The sequence below is a fragment of the Ctenocephalides felis genome, unplaced genomic scaffold (genome assembly GCF_003426905.1).
Source record: "Ctenocephalides felis isolate EL2017-DRISC unplaced genomic scaffold, ASM342690v1 CF-g0.4_SCAFFOLD_00845, whole genome shotgun sequence".
Classification (NCBI taxonomy): Eukaryota; Metazoa; Arthropoda; class Insecta; order Siphonaptera; family Pulicidae; genus Ctenocephalides; species Ctenocephalides felis.
In genome coordinates, this window is record NW_020536999.1 from 62,769,676 (window position 1) to 62,790,446 (window position 20,771).

Here is a 20,771-nt window from a genome sequence, read left to right on the forward strand (position 1 = left end):
AAAAAATATTAAGGATTTTAAGAATTTTAAATTTGGTATGGGAAGTTTGAGCATTTTGCCTTAAGGCACTATCCCATGAACTATTAATTTGTTGTTTAATTTTTTTTTTGTTTTCGTAAATTTACCACGCCGTAAGTGAATTATAATAGACAGAATATAAAGATTTGTCATATGAAAAAAATGCAACAAATTTACCCACCGATCCTTGTCCTAAGAGTGTAGCGCGAGCTGGCCCGTTAGTGGTATGCCTAGTGGTCTGCAAGTGCTAATTAGACGCAGTCAACGGGGGCGTCGTCGATACTAAAGCGGTCGATCAACCCTGCAAACTAACACACCAACGAATTAGACGTACGATTTGTACTCTTTGTACAGAGCAAGTTGTGTTTTTTTGTATTTTTGTAGAAGAATTTTTCGACGTTCAGTACTAAGGTGACCAAATTTTTTTATGTCAAATCCGGGATGGCAATTTTCAGTTATACTAATCCAGGACGTTGGGGGGGGAGGGTTCTGTGTGTGTGTTAGTCGTTTATATAACAAATGGATATTCAAGGATACAATAAAAAAGAACAGTTTTTTTAAATGAATTTTTTTTTTATCATAACTGCAGACTTTTAGTAAGAGCTTTATACTTCGACAATTATAAAAGCTAACCTTCAAAATGCACAAATGTCAAATATGTAACAATTTTATCATAAGTGCAACTTTCTGTTGTCACAAATTAGAAAATTCATTCGTTGCTCCGCTGTTTTTTACTCCAAAATGAAGAAGACTTAAAAAATATGGCTTATTCTCAATCCAACAAATCGTATCCAATAGTAATCAAATTACTATAAATAATCTCCATCTGTTCAAATTAGTCTTTTTATTTCTTTTCAATTATCGTTCTTTTCTTATTCTATGTGATTAAATAATATTGTTACATTCTGTATTTGTGTAATTTTGTGTTAAGTGCTTTATATATTATACTACATATTATATTTATCTATATAATTATATATATATATATATATATATATATAATAATTGTATTTTTAAGTCTTGGAACTAAAGTGTGGGCTATTTATTTAAAAAATAAATAAATAAATAAATAAATTACCCATTGGAGTGACTACTATATTATATTCAATTAATGTAAATAACTCATAGAAGATCCTCCATCTTTTGGAGGTTAGATTTTGTTTGTTGTGTTTATGTGTGAAATGCGTGCGAAAAACAAATACATAGACTTTTGACATTTTGTAATTACCTTCAGTTTGTAATTAATTTTATAGTACGATTTAGACCAGTAACATCGTATTTCTAATTTATCCGAGAATTGTTCTCATAGAGTTGAAATTTATAAGGACATAATACGCCATTTATTTGCACTGCAAATAATATTGATAAATAAGTTATTAATATTAACTCAACAATGAACCTTATACTTATTACTTAAATTATTTAATCGTAACTTGCATTGAACTACACTAATTCCTTAGATTTTTTTCAAAATTTAGTGAGTCTATTTTTAGTAAGTCATATTTTAAAGTAAGAGTTGAAGAATATTGAACCATTGCACTTTTTCGAAAGTTTGATGTTTTCCACTTATTTAACAAACACACTTTTCGAACTTCTCTTGAACAAAATAAAAATTATTATTTTGCATATAGTTAAATTATATGCAGCGTATTTCAAAAGTAATGGTTCATTGAATTATGCTCGCGTACACATTAATTAAAAATGATAAATTACTATTTGACAAAAAACATGCGAAAATACTACAATAAAAAACAATGTAAGTTTCGCCAATTAGAAAGCCACACAAATACAATGCGTCCAAATGAATTACTTTAATTTAATGAGAAAAAAATTTAACAAATATTACTGCAAAGTATTTGTCATTGAGATAAGAATGGTTATTGTTGTTATTTATGAACAATTCAACATTCTGATATATTGTAATTATTTAAGGAATTTTATATAATCTATAAAATGCTTTGCATAATTAGTGTTTAAAATTCTTAACATATTAGACTTAAACTTAGAGAGAAATCATTTGAAATATTTTTATAATGTCTGGATACAGTGAAGATTGGATTGGATTGTTGATTTTTTTGAGACTTTATGAATAATTGTATTTTAGTTATATGTTATTTTATGTTCAATTTAGTTAATTACAACGTGCTAGAAAATGTATTCTTTGATTTGTCAGAGATTTCTGACTTTGAAGGTAATGAGTACAAAAATCAAATTATAATATATAATAGTTTAGGATATTTTAATCTATATTTAATTATTTGCGTGTAACTTCACTACACTTAGTTTATAACTGCTTAATTGAAATCTTTCCAACTGACTTCTATGTAATTTTATTTATTTCAATTGGATGAATTATAATTTAAAATCAATTTATTTTCTACATTTAATTTACTCAGATCTGGAATGCAACTAATGTAAAATTCAAAATAACTAATTTCAAGAACTCTGTGAATTAAAAAGTCTGTTTCGATTTATTCGTTTCTGAAATTACTTAACGGTAAATCGTTATTTCGTACCTACTATTAAAAGTTTTTTTGCTATTAAATTTTAAAATATTTTTATTACTCAAAATGATATAAATGATCTATATATATTTCAGCTCAATTTAAATGATAATCTGCATCAATAACTATAGATTCATATATTTTTTTAATGATCTGGATTTTTGATATTTATGTCTCGTCTCGAATGCCATTAAATTTTAAACCATTAAATTTAAAAATTGTTCATAGAATTAATTTTTCACGACTGTTCAGTAGAAACTAATACTTACATAAGATCATAATCAAATACATATTTACATTTCTACGAATTTCGTATCAAGATTTATAATGATTAACTACGCCGCGGCGCTTACGCGCTTCGATAATTCGAAAAAAATCAAAATTAGCAACTTTTAAAAATTTTGAATTATGTTAAAATAATCTAAATTTAAAAAAACTCAAAAACACAAGGTTTCTGAACATATTGGAATACCTTTTTGTCCATCATACGGTAGTACAGATCAACCGATTTGAATGATTCAAAAAGCATTCCATTCGTATTGACGGGGAAATGTGCTAATGTTTTGGCAAAGACAGGTCCAGGTATTTCGGATTTACGGAACAAGAAGCGCAAAAACAACCAGTTTTTTAGAACATGGCACATCCGAATAGAATGATACAAAAAACATTTGATTTGTATTGATTGAGTGCAAAATTTATTACATTATTGTGGAGGCAGGTCCTGTGGTTTCGAAGATACAGAGCAAATAGTGTAAAAAGTAGCAGTTTTTGAGAAAACAGCGCATCCGATTACAGTGATTCAAAAAGCATATTGCTTTTGTGTCGACAGTGTTTTTTTGTTATGTTTTCAATTTTTTTATATTTTTTCTATATTTCGTTTCAAATATGTATTATTATTTCATCTTATTCTAGGTTATTTCTATGTTGTGTTTTATGCGTATTATATGTATGATAATTGTATTTTTAAGTCCTCTTGGAACTATTCTGTGGGCTATCTGTTAAAATAAAATAAAATAAAATGTTTTCGTTCTTGTAGATAAATATAGATAAAAGTCATCGCCCAAATATAACGACTTATTTTATATTAGATTTATAATATTCGTTTTTAAATTAATACACATGTTATTACTCATTGATACATTTTAATTGATTTTTTTTCGCGAATATTTAATTACTTACTATATGGGAAGCTCCACTAGTTTTACTATTACATTTAACGACTCATGTTTGTGTAAAGTATGTAACTAATAGTTTTCTTTAAATTTTCAGACACCATCGTGGGCTCATTCCCAATCTGACCACGAAGAAGAACCTTTGCCAAAACAGGCGAGACTCAGCACAGATTTCAAACGAAATTCACTGAGGGCGCAGTCGGATACGAGTGATGTAAGTTCAAAATAAATTTATTTATTCTGAAAATAGCTTTAGATTTATTAATAATGAAAAAAGTTACGCCTCCCCTACCGTCGCGGTCAAAGTTTTGGAAAGATTTGCAAAGTTACTGGTTATTTAGCTTCATTTCGTACTGACTGAAAAGATTCGACTGACGATCAAACTGAAATACAAGACCACTTATGAGCAAACACTTATGAGATATTATTAAAAAAAACGGTTGAATCTAATTTTAAAGTAACAATACATCTCATAAAACAATTAAATAACGTATACTTAAAAAATTATATTAAGGTCTGCAAAACTAAACAACATTACTCACAACCATAAAACTTATAGAGAAAGAAAACACTTCTGTTTGGATTTTTAAACATTGCCGTTCACCTCCTGATTGAGACGTAGTAAGAATCAAGGTGTTGGCTGGTGATACATATTTTGCCCTCTACTTTCAATTATTGTTGTTTAAAAATTCCTAACTTTACTTGCTTTTGAGATATCGGTTTGGGACCTTTTTACCTGCAGTAAGCCCTTCTCTCTTTTCCTATATCTTTCGTTTTCTCTCTATATTTATTTATAATATATATATATATATATATATATATATTTCAGTCCAATTTACATGATAAACATGACAAAAAGCAATTATTGAGAGAAAATTGCTATTGTACAAATGACACATTTTTCCAGTCAGAAAATTCCTCGTGATGCAATCGAAAAGGGCTTTATATTAAAATCTCGATTAAATCAAAATATTTCACTTTCCCACAATGTGGTTTATTATTTCGCCTGGAGCAAATTATTGTTGATCTTCAGAATTCGCGCCCAGCCTACAATAAATCATATTATGCAACATTATTCTTTGAACAGCAATCTTGAGCAATAGTTAAGATGCTTTTCAATTATAATTATGTTTTTATTTTGATAATAACAGATGTTTAATATCAAGTATGAATAGATTTATGTATCTATAAGTATTATTTGATTTGTTGAAGTGGTTTTAGCACGTGAATCGTAATCATAATAGAGGTTGCAATCAAATTATAAGGAGAAATCTACATATGGTTTATACTAAGGTTACATGATATGATTATTGTTACACGAATAATAATAATAATAATGTTTTGTCCAAATGCGTGGAAATAATCTATAATTCGTAGAAATGTTACTTTCTAAATTATTGTGTTTTTTATTACATTTATTCAAAGAAATGCTAAGTAGTATCGAAGTATACCTAAGGCAGTTTTGTCATTACAAAAGAAATGAGTGCTTATTTTAAAAAAGTTATTATATTAATATAAAAAGGTAGAATGAGTAATTATATTATTTTAACTTCTAAAATTATATACGATTTTTATATTCGAAAATATTTTGTTGTTAATTCTCTATTTTGTATTTTTATTTCATGTTTTCATCATAAGATTAATCTAAAGAGTCTGATAATTAAGTCGTTCTGTTAGAAAATCGTACCATATAGGTAATTAAATTTAACAATTACAATTAGGTTGTTAACCAAAACCTTGTTTGAAATTGGATAACAATTAATTGGTTAAGAATTTGTTTTAAAAAAATTGGTACTATAATTTAACAAGTCTATAAAAGTTGAAACGAATTTCGAGTCAATGACGACATTGTTCTGAAGCTTGAAAGAAACTATTTTTCTTATATAACAATAATTAAAAATATGAATTTGTAATAAATCTAAGTATTTTTTGCTTTTGAAATAACACTATAGATTTACGATATGCACACAAACATTAAATAAAATTTTTAAAATTATTAAATAAAATTAAAAATTTTAAATTTCACGCATATACGTTTTTCTTCTTAACAGCATTTAAAATCTACTTGCTAAATTAAAAATTAGTTTTACTTTTTTAGACCTCATAAGTGATCCTTAAATTAGTACGTAACCCAAAACATAGTAAAAATAATAATTATGCATCTTATTGAAATCTTATTCTTAAATCCAATAATTTTATGTGAAAAGTCCTCTTATTTTTTTTAATTTGATGCATTCTATAATTTATTGCATTTTTTTCAGTCAAAATCGAATCTGCATTAATTTATTAATAAGAATCGAATAGTTGTTTAATAATTTAAACCTTACATCATCTATTTTTACTAATATATACAAAATGATAAGAAAAGAAATGCATAATTTCTTCAGAGAATTCTTAGAAGAATTTGTAAACTCGATCCACTAATCATTATTCATCCTTAGGCAATTATTGTCTAAAATTGATTTTAATATTTGATTTTGTTTTAATATAGATGTTTAAATATGTGAGTAATTATGTAGTGTATACATTTTTTTACTGGTTTTTGAGTAAAATCTACGACTGACAATAAAGTACCCATTTATCTCAATAATCATGACTATCCTCATTTCATGTTTAGTGTAATTATCGTTTTGTATATAATTAACTAGATGAATGTTAGTTTTCTAATTACGATTTGTTTGCAAATATCAAAATACTCGTTTCGTGTTAATGGTTTTCGGTATCCAAACATAAAACAACTGTTTCTATTTTCGAATGGTAAATTAATATAATCTATTGAATGACTAATGAAAATTTTAAACAAACCAGTTGTAGATTGTTGAAATAATTAATTACAATCATCGATTTTTAGTTACTACCATTACATTTTTTTCTTTAAAATTGTTTTTTTTTTCTCTAAATAAGATTTTTATGAATAAGAAAAAATTGCAATCTTAATCGATAAATGTTTTTTGGGTTTTCTAGTAAAAAAGCAGTTTAACTCATAACTGTATAAAAATTCATATATAAATGTGAATCTTTAGATAAATTTTTGTATCAATATTTGAATGTACAAATATTCAAGTATCGATATGTAAATATATCTAAGTGCATGTTTACCTATGCACCAAAAATGAGAATGCACAATATGTAAAAGTCAATTATCATTTATGTCGCTAAATTGTTTTGTTTTCAGAAATTATAAACGTTTATTTTATAAAAGTTTTAAAAAACTTCTCACAGGGTGTCCCAGAACTCAACATGAAGCCGAAACAGGGTATTAGTATGTATTGATCGTAACTATCATGAAAAAATTAGAAACAAATTATCTCACGTATCATTCTTTTTGACTGGGATCCTAGACATGTTATTTACGATTACGGATCTAAAGTCTAAATGAAAAAAATTATTATAAATTTACCATATTGATCGAAAAATGGTCACATTTTTACCAAAGCTCTAGGTTGAACTTAAAAGCCCATAATTCGCAAACTGAGATATTTTATTCTAATTTTTTACATGATTGTTATGTTCAATACTATTGTTCCGTTTCGGATTGACGTTGAGTTCAGGGACATCCTGTATGTAATAAGGAAAGTTGGGCAAAATGACATGATTATTTTGCTTTGCTTTTTAATGATATTCATTTATTCAATGGTACTAGTCCTAGTCTTAATCGTTTTTACTCTTATTTGGTTCATTGACTACCGGTAACAAAGCCTTTAAATTGAACAGGAACTATAATAACATAATAATTAACAAAAGATGCAACCAATTACAAAAACCATTTTCTCCATATAGTATGGTTAAAATGACATATTGGGTAAACCATAAACTGAGATACTATTTTTTAAGAAGACGGTTTACAAACAACTTTGTTTGGTCCACTTTGGGACAACATTACATAGCCCATCCATGAGTCCAAAAAGGGACAAATCTTACATCGTAACCTACTTTCGTCGGGCTCAGATCAGAAAAATAGGTCTTTGCAATAAATGTAAATTTCTTCCTTTTACCGGTCTGTTTTAGAAGTAGTTTAAGTAGAAGTTACAAGTCAGTCACTTTTGACAATTTTTTTTACCTCGAACTATCTACCCTGTAGTTTTTGCGAAATAGTACTATTACCTTTATCCATTGTATAAGTGTGTTGTTTTGCTCGAATTTGAACAAAAATGAATAAATAATAAAAATTTCATCAAACACCTAATAATTTCAATGAAATTGATTGCAATTACTATTATCCTGAGTAGCATAAGTTCATTGATTGTATTGGACATATTCACAAATAACAACGAATAAACTTTTGAAAGCGCGATGCACGTTTAAAATTACTCTGACAATGACGCTCAACATCTGAGAGGATTGTGATCATGTGTGATTGTATCTTCATATTATGCAGTCGCAGGAACGTTATTTAAATAGCAAATTTTTAAATAAGGCCACTGTGTCATTTTGTCTATATATACCATTTAGTTCATATTTCCTTTACTATTGAAATCAATTTTTGAATTTTGGAGCACATTTTATATGTTAGTTATTTATTTGAAGTTTGGAGAACTATTTATTTCACAAATGCATAATTAGATTTACAGTCCCTGTATCTAAATGGCTCGGCTAGTTTTATTACCATTACTTTAATATTTATGCAGATTATGTGCACGACACAACTTTCATAATCATTTATTACGGCGGCTTATGTGCTTCAAAGCGATGTTATGTATATTTTTCAATCGTATTTGGTATCACCGATAGCAAACCAAACTTGAATTTACTTTCGACTTCCTTTACTATGTTGCCAGCGAATTAATAAATAAGACCATGCAATTTTTTAAAAAAAATCATAGATAAGACTGCATATGGTTTTGCAATATCATAGATAGGGAAATACAAGGTACAGCGCACGTTATAGCCAACTTTTTATTATATTTATTAAAAAATGTAAAAAACTTGTTTTCGTTAAACCATTATTATTTTTTACTTCTTGAAGGAGTTTATGTTTTTACCAAAAAAACCGAATTACCAGTTTTGTGTTTTCTCGACGTTTAATCCGAAGTATGTGTGTGAGCCAATTCTTCTATATTTTTTTCCAATTTTCCGATCCACTTTTTCTCGGCTTGACCGATTTTTTAAAATTTAGAAGCCATTCGATGATATTCCATTAGGACTCGCGATGATTAGTTTTGCACATTCGACCAACTTCTTTGTTTTTATAATTGGCAGAAAAATGCAAAAAATTTTGTTCACATTTTGGCAAGAAAGCCTGAACAGATTTTGGGAACTATAGTGGTGATTAGTTCTTGGTAAAAGTCGACTGGGCCTTTTCATCATAATATTTTTTTTACGTTTTTGATGATTTGCAACATATGTCAATAGACACCATAGTATGGACTCCATACCCTAATCGAATATTCTCAAATGTTACTTATAAGCAAGCCATAATTCTTAGTAATAAATATTATTCTAAGCCAATGTCAGGAATAATAGAGGCATATAAAAATTTGGGACATTGATATTCTCCAACTTCCCGAATGAAAAGTTTTCATTCGCAAAAAAATCCGAATCGCTATTTTTATTTGTTCGACGTTTAAGTCATTGTGAAGTGGTTGAGATCAAGTTTGAAATAAGTATAGTCGTGTGTGTATGAATGTGAGCCGATTTTTTTATCTTTGGTCTACATTTTTCCTTAAACGGTTGGATCGATTTCAAAAATTTAGAAGCCAATCAATGTACCTTTATTAGGAATAATAGGTATCACTTTTAGGCCAGACAAGCACATGTTTGTGCACAATAATTACTATAATTACAGATATTATAAATGTCTGTGAAAGATACCAATTGTAAATAATTTTTCGTTTTTAGTGAAATCGAAAATTTTATTTTTGTAATAAGCAGTTGAAAATTTTGTCAATTTCCGTTGATTAAGTTAGTTAGTACACCTATTGTGAATATTTTGCAATTTGCCTTAAGGCAAAATTCCACTTTCAACTAGTTTATTAACTTCCCATAGGGTAAGTTCTAGTTATCCCAAAAAATCGAACATGAAAGTTTTATATCTTTACGTTTCAAAGGTTTCTGAACATTTTGGCATACCTTAGAAAAAAATGATGTATGTGAGTTTGTGTGTGTATTTATGTATGTATGGTTATATACAATTTTTTGTCCACGATTTCGGGCGTTCGGATCAACCGATTTGAATAATACAAAAAGCATTCGATTCTTATTGATAAGGAGACGTGCTGATTAGTTTTTTGCAAAGGCAGTTCTAGCCGTATTGAAGATTCAGGGCAAAAAGAGCCAAAAATGGTAATGGTTAATGGTTATTCAAAAAACATTTTATTTGTATTGACAAAATGAAGTTTTCCTTCAAATGAATTTTTGCGGAGGCAGGTCTAGGGGTTTCAGAAAACGAGTGAAAAAAGTAATGATCATTAGACATATGCGCATCAAATTATCAGATATTTTATAGAAATTTTAATAATACGTATGAATTTTGTTTCGTATCAATGTTTATTCCTTACACTGCGATGAAGCGCTTACACGCTTCGATATTTCTACTCTAAAACACTCACGCAGTACGATTGCTTTGAAAATAAGTTCAAAATTTTCAGAAAATTTGCTTTGAAAACAAGTTCAAAAATTTTCAGAAAAATCTCTTATTTTCAAACATTTCAAAAAGTTTCAGTTTTTCAAAAACGATTGCAATTTAAAAATTTCAATTTTTGGTACTGGAAGTTCCAGCAATTTGTCTTAAGGCACAATGTCATGCACTACTAGTTTTGAATTCTTATTTTCTCTTGATCATATTTTGTGATCGTGACATATGTCGAACGAAATCGAATCTAGATCAACTTTATCGCTTCGACTTCGATCAGCTATTAAAATCCACTTTCATTTCCTATGGTCCATAATTTATCTTTAATTATTTTAAATGCTTAAATTATTACTCGCATTTCTGATTCATGATTTTCTGTGCAGCTCGAGCTGGATTTAATTTCATAATCGATTGATCGTAAACGTCTCGATAGTTGGTAGATCGATATATTTTCTGCACCAGTAAAATATAGATGGAACGAATTCGATTCGCCTTGAAGGTCTTAATTGGAATTTATTCGGGGAATGGTCATGGAAAGGAATTTTTAGCATGAATTGGAAAATGGGTTTTCTTTGAAATGTTTGTGAATTTTGAATTTAGCGCTCCTACGCTGTATTCTCATATGTGATGAATGTTTCTGCATACATTTCAAGTGTTCTCAATTACTAATTGTGTTACCTAATTATCAAAATATTCATCAATTATCTGTCGTAATTGGGGCTCACTCTTTGGTAAGTGGCAAGAGCGACTAGACCTGAATCAGAGGTCCCGGATTCGATCCCGCTTGGAGGAGTATGATCTCAAGCAGTAGTGACATTGGTTTATCCTTAAAAATGTAGCAATATGTTACCAAGTGAAAATAGCCCTAATCCGGCATTGCTGCATCAATATAATATTCGCCTAATTACAGAAATTGTAATAATGAAAATTATCACACAGAGATTAGACAACTGTTTGGTTTGCCATCTGTAAAACTGGCATAGTATTAAGTCAAATTAGCCCAACAGCCTAAACGACTCTTAAATTCTGATTGCTGTACAAAATAATGAAATAAAGAAGTATTTTTTCCAGGAGGATGAATCATCAGCGCTAACCTGCCCGCCCAAGGGGGCCCCATCTGGATCACCTGCAAGTGGCGCCAGTTCTGAGGCGGACGTCGAATCACTGGACGGAGCTTTGAGGACGGCCAAAAGGATTTCTATTAAGGACACGTCTTCAAGCGATATGGACACAGGTTAACATAAATATTTATATCAAATTGCTTGTGGTGCAAGTGGTGTAGGGTGATTTCTACGAAAAATTACTTTGACTATCACTTTTTAACTTCCCGTAGGGTAAGTTATTGTAATGGGCCAAAAATCGGAATTGAAAATTTTTACATTTCTCGACGTTTTGAAGGTTTCTGAACGTTTTGGCATACCTCAGAAAAATGGATGTGTGTGTGTGTGTGTGTGTGTGTGTGTGTGTGTATGTATGTGTGGATACAAATTTCCAGTCACGTTTTAGGGCGCACGGATCAACCGATTTGAATGGTTCAAAAACATTCGATTCCTATTGATTGGGAAAGAGCTGATTAGTTTTTGGCAAAGGCAGGTTCACGCCGTTTCGGAGATACGGAGCAAAGAATGCAGAAAATAGAAATCGAATTTTTGAGCGAACGGAGTATCCGATTTGAATGATCTAAAAAACATTCAATTAGTAATGATTGGGAGAAGTGTTTATTAGTTTTTTGGCAAAGGCAGGCCCAGCCATTTCGAAGATACGGAGCTAAATATGTAAAAATGGCAGTTTTTGAGAGAACTAAGCGTCCGATTTAAATGATTCAAAGAACTTTCTGCTTGTCTTAACAAAATAATTGATTTTAAAAAAAAAAATTTTGTTCAATTTTTTTTTTTTTTTTTTTTTTTTTTTTTTTTTTTTTTTTTTTTTTTTAGTACTTTGTATATCGAAAATATTTCAGATTTTATTTTAATTCTGACTATAGTTCTAATATACTTTAGAAATAATTTCAACTCTGCAATTCGGTTTATATAATTCTTATAAATATTACACAATGTTACAATATTTATAATAATCTATTTGAAAACATTCAGTATTCCTCGAACATTTCGTTACGGTGCGGGAAGTTCCAGCAATTTGCCTTAAGGCACGATGCCATAATTGCCTCAAGACAGAATTCCACTTACAGCTAGTTTAAACATAACATTGATATACTATACAGTTTCCAGATCTATATAGTTTTTTAATGAAACACTAAGATTTCTAAATCAAAATTCATCTTGAAAAATAATTTTGGGGTATTCTTCATATGAGTCTTCCAAAAAATTTCGGGAGTTGATGAGTACATATTAATGTCAGATGGAAGACCAGCACTTTTTAAATAGTAACAATGCGTAATTATACTTTGCATAAATTAATAATTATTAAATTAGGAATACCATAGGTTTCGATTTCAAAAGCTTCTTTTAATAATAATTTATCAAAGCATTTAGTTGGAAAATCGTAGACATCTTTTATTTTCATGTTGTTAAGATCCTTACTTTGTATCTACAGTTTACAGCAAAAATTCTTCTTTGCTCAGTAAATTTTGCTGTTGCTTCTTGTCAGTAGAAACAAAAATAATAGTAATTTAATGCAACAAATTGATTAATAGTTTTTTTATTGATACACATAATACACATCACTAGTGTCACTCTTTTTTGAATATATATTATCATGTCAATGATAATTCACTTACATTTGATGCGATTTCAAATTGGAATGGAATTAACGATTGATTTTTGTAAAAATTGATAGACACGGAATATACTATTGTTTGCTTTATTTTTTTGAAAGCTTTTCCAACTTTTATGTAAATTTTTTATAGTTTTATAGTACTTACATTGAGGCTAAGATATTATATATAAATGGATGGAGAGAGATATTGCGTAAGTCTCTTAAAGACAGCAAAGTTATATTAAGATTACAAAGGAAGCCGACGTGGAATATTTTATTTTGTGTTGACATTTGGATAGTTTTGCTTATTTTGTCTGTTGACATAAGATTGAAACTTGAGAGTAGTAAAACATATAAAACGCTACACAATTTTCACACCGGTGTAGTATACATTTTCGCAGATGAAAAGAGATCGATGACATGTTTATGGTAAAAGACCAAAGCATATATATATATATATATATATATATATATAAGCTTTTGCTTAAGATTTAAACAAAATCTTATCCACATCTCATCTTTTCAACAATATTTGTTCCAATAAAGAACACCGTTACTAAATGCTTTTCTGTCGTCTACATATGTATTAGATTAAAAAATTTTACCTTAAAAAACTTAATTATAATTTTTGTTATTCAAATTGTTTTTCATTATACTCAATGTGCAATACCTACAATAATTTGATTTCATTGTTATTAATTTTCACATGAAAAAATATTGCATACTGAGCTCTCTCTTTTTGTACTGAAATTTCTAATATAAATTATTCTTGTTTTTCTAAACGAATTTTGACAAAACTTCGTAATGAAGTCTTTAAAGTCTCAAAGTGAGGTATGCACTAAAATTAAATATCTTGTTAATGACACCGTTTTAGTAATAAAAATAGACTTTGTTTTAAAAATGAGGAGTTCCAGGAGAATATTTTGAACGTGGTTCTTTTCTTCATTTCAGCACAACTTTTTCATGTATCTTGTTCAAATTTCTTCTGACTTTAACTGAATTTTACCTTTTCTGTAGTAAAAAAACAAAAGAAGAAAAAATTGTGCTTATTCAATTAAAAAATCTTATGTATGATAAGCATTTATTAAAAAATGTGGTGAAATTCACAGAAATTATATATTATTTTGATCAGATAAATATATCATTTTATTACTCATCAAACATGTCATCAGAAATGACAAATTATTTTTGAAAGTTATTTCACTCTATTATATCATGGGTCATATATACAAAATAAGTTTCGTCAATCCTTCTTATTCATAACACTTTTTACATAATACACGATGACAATTCAGTTTTTGTTCACACGGATTCAACAATAAAGATCTTTGAGATCATCAAGGTTATTTTTTTGCTTATGTTCTATATAAAATATAATTATCTTAAGCTGGAGCTTGTAAGACTTATTCTGTACTGCAAAAAAAATCAAGGGCGTTTACTGTTTTGAAAAGAATAATATATAAAACAAAATATTTAACTACCACATGAGGAACTAATTAAAACTAATAGACTTAAAATAATAGGTGTTAAATTTGATACGATGATTTGATAACTTTATAATTATAGTTGATATATTTTCTTACAATTAGTAAATTTGTTCCCATTGTGTTTGATAAATTGATTCAAGTCTATTTTAATAAATTGCCAATATTTATACTTAATAAATAAATTTATTTATCTATATTTAACTAATAAATAATACTTTGTATTACATCTACGGTGAAATTGTTTAGTAACTTATTGCTGGAAGAAAGTGTTCATCCTAATTTTTATTAGTATATTATCTACTTAATTTCTCACCTAAATTTGAATGAATTATTAATTAATTAATTTTTATTAGTATATTTACTATCTATTTAATTCTCGCCTAAATTTGAATTTGAATTACTATCTACTTAATTTCTCGCCTAAATTTGAATGACTATTTAAAAAATAATTTAGCTTCTGTTTCAGTTATACTATATATATTTAAATAACATTTATTATATATTTAAATAAGAATAATAGATCAATAAATAAGTATAATCCTTTATTTTTGAAAAATAATCTAATATTATTACATTATGAAAATTTGGACACAATTTCTTATAAATTCAACAATTTATACAGATTTTTAGTTTAGTTCTAATACTTAACAAATGTTTTTATGATTGCTGGGACCGAAGTCTATATTTACTAACTTTGCAAAGTATCTGAAAAATCTTTTTTTTAATAAATATAAAATATTATTTCGTTTATTTTAGGTTTACACAACAAAAAGAACGGTATATTAAAAGGTGAGGTGATGGGCGCATGTCTTTCATTGCACGTTTTACTTTTGGTGGAATAATTTATAGAGTTTTTTTTTTAATTTATAGATTTTTTATCCTCGATACAATAATTTAAATTTATATAACAAATCAGTATGAATGAATAGATATTTGATAATCATGTAGTTTAATTAAAACTTCTAACCAGCTTGTTTTTTATTGCTTGTTGAATATCATTAATATCATAATCTATAATTATCTGTTAATAACATTTTTGGATCTAATGAATTTGGACATGTGGAATAGTGAATTGTAGATCTTCTTAATATGTTTGAAATAAATTAGATTTTGTAAATTATATTCTACGCAAAATTTGAGCATGTTCTTGCAATCAATTGACCGATAAAGATATATTTGGGAAAAATAACTATGTTCTAGCAACGCATGTATTGTATGTATTAACTTTGAAGATTTAGGATTATAAAAAATAAACTGCATTCTCGAATACGGTCGAATGCATCCATATATAATGTAAGGTAAAAAAATTCATAATAATTTTTGGATATTTCAGACCTCTGATGTAATATAATCCTAAATCATTTGCTTGCCAAGTCATTGCGCACAAAATTTCAAACCTCTACACTTCTATTTTTCAAAAAAAAAAAAATCACTTGGTAAATTTTAAAAATTCTAGATTTTTTTTAAACATGTGTTCTTCAATACAATATTTTGCAATAGTGTATTTTATTGCACATTTAGAACTTCCTTGAAAACTGATTTTTAATATTTTGAAATGCTTGCTTATATTACCCATATGGTGAAAATAATTTCATGGACACCTTTTAGACAACATTGAGACTGTCTCTATATTTAAATTGTTTTGATGATTTTAATGAAAATGCTATGATTGCATAACTTAATATTTTTGGATTAACATTTCGATAGTATCATAATAAGTGTATGGTGTAGTAATTTCAATTTTTTTTTATTTTTTAGACTCAGATTTCAACGATAACAAGGACTTCGTCCTGACCAAAATCACCGACACCGTTATCAAACGTGTGAAAAACATCGAAATTTCCAAATACAACCGATCGAATCGAACCGCTGACAACGTGGCCACATTTTACTTCAAACACAGAGACACCGATTCCGAAATCGATCATCGCAGCAACAGCAACGTTGGCTTGACAGGATCAGAATTTGATGCCGAAGAATTCGCCATAATGTCTTCGGAAAGTGACAACGAAAAACAACAGCAGGACATGTCGGAGAAACTGGAAAATATGGTCAACGGTAACGGGCAGCATCATGGTAAATTGGACAACCAAGTGGATAATGCAGGAAATTTGGATAATGCTGTAAATGATAACCAAGAAGTCATTGTTCCTACAGTTAGGAAGAATGCGACGAGGAAGACTCAGGAGAATATTAGGAAACTGGTGCAAGAGGCTGAACACCTGGTAAGAGAAGATACTGATCGTGGAAGAATTGGAAAACAAGGCAGATCTCGCAATTTTGATAATGCTTCAAGGATAAAGGTAAGTAATTCAATTATTCATAAACTAAATATGTAGTTCGGAAATAAATTGAACCCAACGTGGTGTAATGGTCAAAACCGTGATCTGGCTAAAACTAGTTTTGGATTATATTAATAATAAAAATCATATTTATTAACTTTCCGTAGAATAAGTTATAGTAATCGCAAAAAATCGAAAATGAAAAATTTTATGTATCTTTACGTTCCATAGGTTTTTGAACATTTTGGCATACCTTAGAAAAAATGAATGTATGTAAGTGTGTGTGCGGATACAAATTTTCATCGACGATTTCGGGAACACAGATCAATCAATTTGAATAATTCAAAAAACATTCGATTTGTATTGATAAGGAGACGTGCTGATTAGTTTTTGGCGAAGGCAGGTCTAGCCGTTCCGAAGATACGGGGCAAAAGTGCCAAAAACGGTAACTAAATTTTTAAGAGATCGGAGCGTCCGATTTTAATAATTCAATAAAGATTTTACTTGTATTGACAAGATGACTGATTAAATTTTTGGGAAGACAAGTCCAGCGGTTATGGACTCTCAATAAAAATAAGTTAAAAAAATGTCATTTTGCGGTCAAAAATGTTTATTGGACATATGTACATCAAATTATCAGATATTTTATAGAGATTTTAATAATGTGTACATATTTTGTGTAATTTTTTTTGGATTTCATACCAAGATTTTTAATTATGGTACGGGAAGTTCCAGCAATTTGCCTTAAGGCACGATGCCATGCACCCCACCAAAATAATTTGAGATCACCAAAATTTTTTATTTTTAACCATGGCCTCATAATCATAAAATGCCTGCGATATAATTCTGCCAACTTGTAAGACCTTTTCTATAAAAATCTATTACCAATATGTTCCATTTTTTATAACCACACACATCAAGTTGTAATTTCCTATAAACATAATTTTCCCGTGTATAACACGGTTCCTGTATAATAAAAACCACTTCAATGGTTAGAAGAAACGTTATAATGAATATTAATTTAAACTCTTATACTTTTTCTGCGATATATTTCTTCATTAATCTTTCATTACTTGTTCATTACCTATAGATTAATCATGTACGTTCGTCGCAAATACACTTTGAATCATTGACTATAAAATTTAATAACGAAGTGATTAATTACTAGAGATTATATGTTTAGATACGTTTTGACGTAATAATGTCTGTATATTTTATTAAAATATTTGCTCATGTAGGTTAATTATTAGTTTTTCACTATTGCCCTGGATTATGCTTGATTTTTATCGTTAACCTGATTTTATTGAAGAAACTTTTCTTGATCATCATACTTCACCATACATCTTATTGTCTAGTATATTTAATAGAATTCAAACTGTTTTGGTTTATATTATTAGTAAGTTGAATCAAGAAATGATAAAAAAATTAGCGTTACATCCCAAATTCAAAAAAAAATCTGTTTGATTCTAAAAAAAATTTTGATTTATTGTTGTGAGTTTGATTAAAATGATCTATCGCATATTATGGCCAATAAAAAAGAAAATTCGTTCGCATAGAACATGATGTAACTGGTACATCGCTAGTTAAAAGTAATTTCAAAAGTTTTGTTCTCAATTCTGTTGTTTTTATTTTAGGTAATATTTCCATCAAAATGTTAATTATAATATATCATATTTTCAAACGTTATTTATCTTTAATGTCGGAAATTATTTAGCTTTCTTATAATGTGCACAAAAGTAGTAAATATTTTTAAAAAAACTGCCAGTTTTTCTGTTGCTTAAACTTTATATATATGATTATTCTATAAAATAAGTGAAAATATTATATTAAAATTGCCTCAGCCTAAATTATGCTACTAGATCACATTATTAATTCGTCGTTTCACACAGAGTCGACTATACATGTTTTTTTTTTCTTTAAATTTTAAATATAAAAGTAATCTAATGTTCGTTGTAAATACTTTTAAATGAATTCTGATTATTAAAAAAGCTACTAACCCGCCATCAGTTAACTATAGTTATTAATTAGTTAGTTAGCGTATACTATATTATACATAGTTTAAGTTAATATGTGCATATACAATTTATTTAAAATAATTCATATGCTATGTATAAAGGGTAACAAATCGCCAACAATTGACACATTCACTGGTGCACGCATATGTTGCGTGAGTCCGTCAATAGCCGTTTAGCACAAGAAGTAAAAGAAATACAGGCAAAATGGAATATATGAAAGAAATGACAAAGTGGCCATATTTAAAATTTGGCTGGTTTTTGTAAGACTTTTGCGACTGTATAAAATGAAGAAAGCCATAATAACAATCCAGTCAGATTTTGAGCTTCATTGTCACAGTCTTATGCAGTAATCATTTCAAACGTGTTTCGCGCTTTCAAAAGTTTATTGTGAGTGTGTTTTCTCAAGTATTTTGTGAACCTAATCATTGATATTTGTAACTATTTCAATTAAAACCAAGTTACTTATGCCAGTACTAATGATATCTACTATTACTATAATAGGGGACGTCCGTTAATCACGTGATCGCTTTTTAAGGATTTTTGGACTCCTTGGTGATACTTGGTGTTATTTAAAATTATCCTCCCTCCCCTACCAAACATTACGTGTGTTTACAGTGCGTAGAAAAAAATTGTTATGTTATTTAAATATTTTTAAAAAAAATGTGTTTTTTTAATTTCAGGTAAAAAATAAAAACACGTGATATCTTACTAGACCTCCCTCCCTCAACGTGGTTTTTCGTGATTTTTTTCTCAAACCCCCTCTCTCCGTTTAAGCCTCACGTGATTAAATGACGCTCCCTTACTGGTAGTGAATGAACCAAAGATTAGTAGAAACGATTAAGACTGGTTATAATAAGATTAAATAAATAAATATCATGAAAAACAAAACACCATGTCTTTCTGTCCGTACTTTCTCTGTAAGGAAAACAAGGTTTGCATTGAATGTGTTGAGCGATTTTTCTCTTGATAAAAAAGATTTTTCAAAAAAACAGTTTGCCATGATTTTCTTAGAGACGGTTGTGTGTACCTAAATAAATGTGTTGGAAATATTTGATGATATATTTTTTTTTTTTTTAATTTTATTTGAACAGCGATCATAACTTATGGGTTCTATGAGCAGTTGTGATTAATATCTTACAAACTACGTTTGTTTTATCACAGATGGCAACCCAAACAGTTGTCACATCTCTGTATGATAAATTTTTATTACAATCTCTGTAATAGGGCAAGTATGGTGCAACAATGCCGGGTGAGGGCTATTTTCACTTGGAAACATATTGCTATTTATATTTCCAAGTGAAAATCGTTGTCAATGTTGCTTGACAACAGGCTGCTCGAAAAGGGTATCGAACTCGGGACCTCTGAAACAAGTCCCGTCGCTCTTAACCGCTTACCTACGGGCGAGCCCGATGATAATTAATAATAATATAATATTCATAATTCTCCCATTATCTGTTAATAATTTCCATTATTATTTTAGGAATGGCTCCGCAAATCCAGTTCGCCCTGCGGTCTCTCCACCTCCCCATCAGGCAGCGCCCCCCTCGACAGTTGCGACGCATCAGGCGAGTGCACCTCCAGCAGCGACAGCGAAGCCGGAGGAGGCGCCCATGCCGGATCGGCCGAGAGCTCCGGCGAACCCTCGGGCTCTGTGGCGACTTACCGACGTGCTCTTGGAGACTCGCAAGCGACATCCACGGAATTGATCGATACGGATAGTAATGGAGCACCCACTGTGCCTTTGACTGATGGGGGTAACGGGGGTAGTTCGCCGGATAGTCCAACTCCAGTTAAGGTAAGGGATAAATGAGAATTTAAAATTTATAGGTAATATTTTTGGCAATTTGATAAAACCTAAAATTTTCCTAAACCGGTTTTCAAATAACACTATTACCAAAAAGTCGATTTTAACTAGTTTCGTGTTTTTATAAATTTGCTCGAATAATTAAGGGAAATTTTTTTTTTTTGCAGAGAAAATATTTAATAGAAAATTTCGAGTGATTAAAA

The 20,771-nt window shown here is 29.0% G+C and overlaps 1 protein-coding gene across 1 annotated transcript in view; it reads left to right on the forward strand.

Moving 5' to 3' along the window:
- Positions 1–20,771, forward strand: part of LOC113386957 — a 170,285-nt gene that overhangs the window by 110,889 nt on the left and 38,625 nt on the right. The window contains exons 3-6 of the mRNA XM_026624718.1: positions 3,792–3,908; positions 11,325–11,499; positions 16,226–16,770; positions 20,245–20,559. Of these exons, the coding sequence (XP_026480503.1) occupies positions 3,792–3,908; positions 11,325–11,499; positions 16,226–16,770; positions 20,245–20,559 (1,152 nt within the window). The remainder of the gene's footprint in view (positions 1–3,791; positions 3,909–11,324; positions 11,500–16,225; positions 16,771–20,244; positions 20,560–20,771) is intronic.